We start from the raw sequence: 8515 nt of genomic DNA, 5'->3' as shown, positions 1-8515 counted from the left end.
TTCGAGGTACCCGATCGGTCATGCACCTCCTTCCCCATCATCCACCACCACAACATTGTTGGAAACAGACCAGAACGTTGGGGGTCACACTTCGAAGAAGAACAATGCGAATCTTAAAGCAGTAATAGGTTGCACATTCTCAGTTGCGTGAGTATATTATCAAACTTCTCTATTGTAGATTTCTACTATGGATGCACTCCATATTTCAGATACGATAAATATAGGAGGGAGGGAGTTAAATAGGTGAAGATGCACCTAAGGATTTCAAGATATGCTAAAATAGGTAAGATCGATATTTAAAAAATAGCCATCGTTTAACTACATGAGCAATGCCAAGCTAGCATTAGTCAAGATGAACGGTTTTTATTCTTTTGAGAATAAAAAATTTATCCAAAAATCTATTTTTAGATAAATATTTTTAAGATAATATTTAAATAAAAAATAATTTATTTTATATTATTTTATATATTAAAAAATAATTTGAGAATCTGTTATCCATATTCTTTTACAATACTAATTTTCTGTATAAGTTGCTAAGATCTATCTATATTTCTCATAATATTTTTTATTATATAAATATTATTATATATAATAAAATAATTTGATACATTATCTTATAATATAATATATTATAATATTATATTATTATTATTATAATATACTATAATAATATAGTATATAATTATATATTATATAATAATATATCATTATATTATTATATTATAATATATTAATATATTATATTATATTTTTGTTATATATTATTATAGTATTATATAAATATTATTATATACTATATTATTATAATATATTATAATATTATAATATATTATAATATTATAATATATAGTATATAATATTATATATAATATAATATATTATAATAATATTGCATAATATATTATATTATATTAGTATATATTATTATATATAAAACATGTTATATTATTATATTATAATATATTAATATATTATGATATATTATTATATTATATTGTTATATATTATTATACATTATGTTAATATCATATATTTATTTTTTTATTATATTATATATAATCATATATTATAGTATTATATTATTATTATAATAATATAGTATATCATATTATATTATAATAAATTATTATAATATTATAATATAACATTCTATATTATATTGTAATATAGTATAATATAATACAATATACTACATTATATTATATAAATATTATTATATATAATATTATATTATATCATATCATATTATAATATTATAATATATTATTATATCATATTATATTATTATTATAAAGTTAAAAGTATATTAGAAATGAATTAAAAATATTATTTTTTTATTTAATAAAAAAATAATTTAGCAATCTCCTAAGTGGATAAGATTTTTTTTATTTGATGGATAAATATTATCCATGAAAAAATAACTTATCCATCTTACATATCCATAAAAAAAATAAAAATATAAATAAATTAATTAATAAAAAAATTAATTAACTTTCTCAAGATATTTATCCATAAAAAAATAGATCTTAAAGATTTAAATTACCTCCAAACTTTTGTTTATTGAAAGAATATTATCCAACGCATGACCCTTAAAGTCCTAAACAAGAACCATGTTATCGAACCACCCAAAAGACAAATCCAAGCAAAAAGGTGTCACCATTTGGATAAGTCTCAATTCCTTTCATTTTCTTCTGATTAAAATACGATTCCACTTTCAAAGCTCCATTTGTACATATAGAAGATAATTACTGAGTTCCCAATTGGTAAACCACGTGAAATGATCGAGCTAATTCCAGCTTCCAGATATCATCTCCAACGCTTTGATATGATATGACCGGGATTATACCTTAATTTATATGACAAGCCAAGTATCTCAGGACCATTAACAGAACTCGTACCTTGATGCATGCTCTCACGTCCTTGTTTCGCCAATGTTGGGAAGATTGGTTCCTTATAAAAGTGGGGTAGCATCTTCTTGCTTTTGGACACGGCAGAGGATTGACTAGTTACCAAGGGCGGCTGAAGGGTAAGACCACCGAAATCTTTGCCTTAGACCCCCACTCCCAGGAGGTCCCCCGCTCGTGCGCATCCGGCATCGCGGTCCAGCCTCCGCCTCCCGCCTCCGACGTCCCGGTCCAGACATCCAGCCTCCGCCTCCGGCGTCCCGGTCCACCCCCGGCCTCCACCGGTAAGTTTCTTCATTTTTTTTTTGTTTTTCGACACTCCCCCTCCAGCCTCCGCCTCCGGCGTTCCGGTCCACCCTCCGGTCTCCACCGGTAAATTTTTTCTTTTTTTTTTTGTTTTTCGACACTCCCCCTCCGCCTCGATTGTGCGCCGGGCCGACGGTCCGTCGGTCCGTCTTCGTTTTTCGAAAATCAAAGTCCGGAAGAAGGCTCCTTCCCGATCCCGCCTTCGTTTTTAGCTTTAGACCTCCAAAGATGTTGAGCCGCTCCTGCTAGTTACCATCACGCAGTGACTGCAGCTACCATTTGCACTTTATTCCACCACGAGTAATTCACATGCAGCAAACTAAATAATTACAGCATGCGATCCAAATGAAGCTGTCCTTTTATTAGTTGCTACCTTTGTTACAAACTCAATATGAGATGAGGGTCGTAGGAATCGCCTCCACATGGCTCAGCATATTTTCTGCCAAAAAGATATGTACGACCAAAAATTTATATACTGCCTTTTCCAGCTACATACATTATATCAGCAGAGCAGAGGACAAGTTTCTTGAGACAAATGCGGAGCTTTACATCGGTCACAGAAAGATATTTAAATCATATTCAGAACTTCATCATCAGACAGGGACCCTGTATGTTGGATCAACCATCTTCAATATGAACAGGTTCCCCTTGTCACCCCTGGAAATCCTGCAAACCAGAAAAAAGATTCCTTGCAAAATCAGTGCTTTCATCATCAGTAGAAACCAATTTGATATAGCACCTCTCATGTGACGCATCAATGGACTTGAGGTTATAAAAAGAACTGATGTTTCTAAGTGTTCCATAAATTATTTTGATTCTTGAATGATTATCTTTGATAGCCGACAAATCATGGAACTCTCTAACAATCATAAACCACCTGCATCATCCTAATAATTGATAAGATACTTTCTCGTAATACGGAAAGTCATCAGAGGACAATCGATGAAATAAGATAACGTGAGGCTCAATTGTTGTTTAAGAATAGTACAATGACCACAAAAATCTTCAAAACTGTCAATCTAAAAATTGTACATGTGGAGCTATTAATTCTTCTCAAATTATTATGGATATAAAAATCCTCATAGGTTTCGACCTTATGAATTGCATCTTTGGTACTTCCAATTAATTATTCCCGTATTTTCCTCTCCTTTGCGGGTAAGCCTTAACATAAAAGTAAGATTTCTCCATTGTGACCCAGGCATCATAGAATCAAAAAAAGGAAATAGCCTCTCCACATGCCAGGGTAAGGTTAAGTACATTTGACCCTCCAATAAAATTAGAGGTAGCAACTAGATGGCCTAGATGTAATACAGCACTAGATATACCCCAAGTTTGTATGACAGCCAAAATTAAACGCCAATCAAATACAAGCACGAGAGAGAGAGAGAGAGAGAGAGAGAGAGAGATGTATCCTATTTGACAAATGGGTGGTATTAGCTGCATATGGGTCAAATTAAATATCTATCAACCTAAACCAGACTCATTTATTAAATGGGTCAAAATCTAAAACTGAATCGGACGTCTTTATTAAACATATAACCTAATGCAACCTGCATAACCTGTTTATAAATAGGTAGAATCAAAATAAACAGACTAAATAGATTTTTGAACAATTTAAGCATGTTGTAACCATGTCTTGATGATTTTTCTCGCTACTAGAAACCACCCCATGCATGATTACGTATAATATATGAAGTGGGTATGTACCATCGAGTGAACGTGCATAAGTGTGAGATATAACAACAGCAATTTGCCATGCATTAACAAATTTGTATACAGTGCATCTTTATTTCTAGAAACGGGAAAATCCATTCAGTAACATGACAATAGTGGGAAAATCCAATATGTGTACTAACTTTAACAAGATCAGATATAGAAAGGAGAAATACATTCAGTAACATGCTGCACAGACTTACCGAATCTCTTCATCTAAGTAAGTAATTTCTAATTCACCACGGCCTCTTCCAGGTGCTTTTATAGGTATCTGTATGCAAATAGCAACAGCAATATTAAAGCATCACCACTAAAGTTTCTAATAAAGCCATATTTGCAGAACTAAACAAAAGAACACTATCAGAATGAGATGACATATCATTCTTAGTCTCTTTCTTGCGACTACACTTGGCAACACAGTATTCTTTGATGCCAAGTCATACGGATATATATCTAACTTTTTATATTGGGGAAAGAAATATTATGGTGTCTGAAATTGGCTCACAATATTATGAAAGAAGTCTGCTCACAATGGCAAAGCCAGGAATTTAAATGAGGGGAGGACATACAATAAAACAATATCAGAAGAATTATTATCTATATCAAGGACATTCAAAAACAATTACTATAAGCCTGTAACCCGTACTACCACTCATGCAAGGTACGCCATCTTGGCACCAGGCCCAGCATCCACGCCACCCCATCACTATATCAGTATGCCCATTACGGAGGCCAGTTTGGCATATCGAGTGTCAGTATGCCCCCCATATGTACACCCTGTATCATCCGATTCAGTATGGTATGGCATACCTTGCACTCGAGTATTATAACGCTTCCATCTATTTGTCAGTAAAGCTATCATTATTTTACTAAAATTAACATAAATTATCAAGTAATTTTTTCTCCCCCTTCTTACATTTTATGAATCATAACAATAACTTCTTTATTTCCATCAAAAAAAGACAGTGACTTCTTCAAGAATGTATTTTGCATTTTCTAACAAATAGCATGAGATAATCAGCCCAAATTTTAGAGGCAACCAAAACATATCCCGAATAATATTTGCTGAATAAATGTTAAAAACAACCTTAAAAATCAAAAAATAATGAATCAGATACTGTAATAACATAAATTGAATAGCAAGGAAGATAAGCAAAGAAAACTCGCATGTTTACATTAATCCAGCCTTCACTAACTTGCCCACAAAAAAATAAGAAAATAAACTAAAGAATAAAGACAAATAACAACGCATTATTGCCTTCCATGTAGACTCGTCATCCTTATTTGGCAAGGATTTCACAAATCCAAAATAGACGATTTATTCCTAGACAGGAAGGGTGTTGGTGAACACTTAAAATGTTCTTTTTTCTTGTCCTTGAGATAAAAAATTGGGAACTTGAAATTTCTATCAGTTAATAATAGACCCCATATTTCCTAAAATACGTGGACAGAGTGGGAAAGGTATATCAACTATAGAACCTTGCTTGAATGTAAGGAAAACACCTACATCAGTTGGCGGTTTTTTTGGTTCAGATATATTCTAAACATAAGCCAAAAGTTCAGGAGTCATCTATAATCGAGTAGTGCAAAGCCATCTCTTGGATGAAATATTTCTTTTTTTCCTTTTCCTTTATAAGAGATATAGCATGGAACATGAAGATTCTACACTAGAAAAACAAAATCCAGTGGGCAAGTCTATGGTCTATTATTGAATACAAAGCAAAATTGGAATTCTGCAGGGATGGGCAGGGAAGCGGGATTGCCGCCCCTGGCTCCTCAAGTGTTTGTCCAGAGTTCAAAAGATAGCAGGAGACATCACCATTTTTCAAGACAAACACAACTTGTTAACCACAACATGATGAATTTGGTGCATAATTTTTATCCAGGTTTGATTGTGGCCTGATCAACCATCTTTAACAAAAAATGCAAATTTAGCAAGCACAAAGACTAGAGAAAAAGGATTTCAACCATGTGACTGGTGACGAGGCAACCAAACAATGGCAAAACAGAAAGGATTCAGTAGACCAATATGGTTCATGCCTAAAAGGTCACCATGAAGACAATGACATGTGAAAAGGAAGACTTCGAAGCTATATTAGCAGCATGTTCATTTTGAAGGCATGTCTAATCTGAAACAACATAACCATGCATTAGCAAACATCCCAAGTATGAACAGATATGTCCCTGGATCCTGCTCTATGAAAGTAATATGGCCATCAACATTAAAAGGCCCAGATCAGAAATAAATAGGTAGAAGAATATTATTGTAAAAGGGAAGATATCACTTACCAAACCAAATATTTTGAAAGTATCAAATCTGACAGCTACTCTTCGAGCATTGAGAGGCACCAAGTTGGCTGTTACCTGCAAGGGCAACCCTGAATTTGAAGAGTACATTCCAGAGGAACATTTGTGCAAAGCTATGAGGACGCTGGAACAATTCAGAAAAGTAGAGATAACAGAAGTTTATTTTACAGAATGAGTGCATAACAGCACTAACTTCACGACTTCTGTTGTGCTGATCAGACACCTAATTTGCTTTTTCCTCAATATAACAATTTTATCACAGAACCTACCTATTAAACAAGCAACATATGTGATCTTAAATATTTCTGAAAGTGCTGGAACGTGCTGACTCCCATAGACATGTTAATGTTAAGAAAAACAATGAACGGGTAAATAGATATGAGTAGATACTGTATCAATAGAAATATTGGAGCTAGTCATACCCATGTTGCAATTATCAGCAAATGCACTGCAACATTTACGCCCAAGTACACATGTCAAACAGTATATATATTTTGTTATAGAGTCATAGCTCCTTTAGAAATTATTCAAAAAAAATAGTAGCTGAAAGAATGCACAGTAAAACTAGAAAACATTTTATCACAAAAGCCTAGCGTTAGGGCCAATAATAAGGATATCCTATGATGATAATGATGCACTTGACATGCTTTCAGTTTATGTAATTATAACAATCAGGTTACCACTTTTCTTTGATATATATGAATTTATACCTTTATTGATGTGGCTAGTTGATTTAAACTTTAACAAAGCAGCATAATTTGGTTATTATAATAATATCCAATGAACCAGCATAAACATGCAAATAGACACGTAACTGTACTGTCCTCTTCCCCTCTCTCACCCACATAATTTTTTGTGTAAATTTTGGAATTTGTTTCATTGCCATCTTGTACAGTTTCTTATTGATTCAACACCACATTGATGCCATGAAAGGGGCACTAAATAACTAATTTGTACTAATAACTAAACAAAATCATATGACAATTCCAATCCCTTAATATCTTTTCCTTCGCATAAATCCTCAAGAAAAATGAAATACATTATTTTGCATTTTTCCATTCTTTGGAAATGGAAATTCATAATAGACAGCTCAGTAAGGAAGCACGAATTTGCATGAAGGCATGGTTTGCAGGAGGAAGAACCTGGTTGAAGTAAGGCCAAGTTTCCATATTCTGGGCTCTTAATGTGTCAACATTGATGGCCTGGTAGATCTTTCCATTTGGCCGTAAAAATTTTGGCCTCTGCAAAGTCAGTGCAATATCAATCTTTACAATATCCATCTTCACAAAGCACAATCATGACTTGCAAGTATTCAACATAGAAAAGCAAGACAGAAGTCGCAGCATCTTAAGATACCAAAAATTCTAATAAAGTGAATGTGCAGGAATAGTCGATGAGGTAAAAAATAGTTCAGATAAAGGAAAAGGATATGCACTCTGTCGTTTCACAAAAGATAAAGAAAAAGCATCAGATTTTTCTTTCTGAGGAACTATCCATGAAGTTCTGGACAAGGAGGAGAGGATCTCTCGATCAATAAGAACAACAAAATTAAGAGTAACTAAAGCCCGTTTCTACTGGTAGAGTGTCCTGATGCCATAAATAAGATTTGAAACCACAAATGAGAGGTAGAAGCCACCTGAGTTTGCAAAATTGACCTTGAAGTTGTATATAGGAGCTCCCATTTTCCATTAAGCAAATCCGATTTGAGTGGCTCTTTAACTGAATTGACTGCTTCCAGTTCCCGTGCAATCTGATTAATAGAAAGAATTATGGAACGATGTTGCAAGCTGACAGATGGCACTTCATTATAAGTCTACAACAAGGTAAAAAGGTTGCACCTGATCGACCCTCTCTTGGTCCTCGGGACTGGCCTCAGCGCCGCGATCAAGAGGAGCGATCGCCTCAAAGAGCTCATCCTTGAGCGCCTCCCGGCTCTTGCCCTTCTTCTTGATAAAGGGCTGGAAGAAGGAGACCCTGGTCCTCCATCTCAGCGCGGCCTCGTCGGGGAGTGGAGAAGGGGCCACCGACAGGCCGTCCGTGCCCGCTGGTTTTCTGGGCGAGGGGAAGGATACCTGAGAAGAAACGAGATGGAGGCTTCTGGGAGAGTGAGGGAGGGCTGGGAGGGAGGAGGGAGGGAAAGAAGAAGCCAACGCCATGGCGGAAGCGAGCAGAGAATGCGAGGGTGGACCGAGGTAAGTTTGTGATGCAGTACGCTCATCGCCCCATTGGGGGAGTGGGGTGGGGGATAGAAGGCGGGTGGAAGGGATTGTCGCGACCTTTTCCGA

At 34.8% G+C, this 8515-nt stretch overlaps 1 protein-coding gene across 1 annotated transcript; it reads right to left on the bottom strand.

Annotated features, from left to right (window-relative positions):
• Positions 1-2545: 2545 nt before the first annotated feature.
• LOC105048724 (probable plastid-lipid-associated protein 4, chloroplastic) lies at positions 2546-8515 on the bottom strand. The gene is made up of 6 exons (XM_010928146.4): positions 8069-8515; positions 7867-7980; positions 7373-7471; positions 6213-6287; positions 4127-4194; positions 2546-2876 (listed from the first exon to the last, which is right to left on the bottom strand). The coding sequence occupies exons 1-6, from the start codon at positions 8384-8386 to the stop codon at positions 2804-2806; spliced, it is 747 nt and encodes a 248-aa protein (XP_010926448.1). The 5' UTR covers positions 8387-8515; the 3' UTR covers positions 2546-2803.

The sequence above is a fragment of the Elaeis guineensis genome, chromosome 7 (genome assembly GCF_000442705.2).
Source record: "Elaeis guineensis isolate ETL-2024a chromosome 7, EG11, whole genome shotgun sequence".
Classification (NCBI taxonomy): Eukaryota; Viridiplantae; Streptophyta; class Magnoliopsida; order Arecales; family Arecaceae; genus Elaeis; species Elaeis guineensis.
Note: the sequence above shows the minus strand (reverse complement) of the source record. Positions and strands in the feature narration are given on the sequence as shown.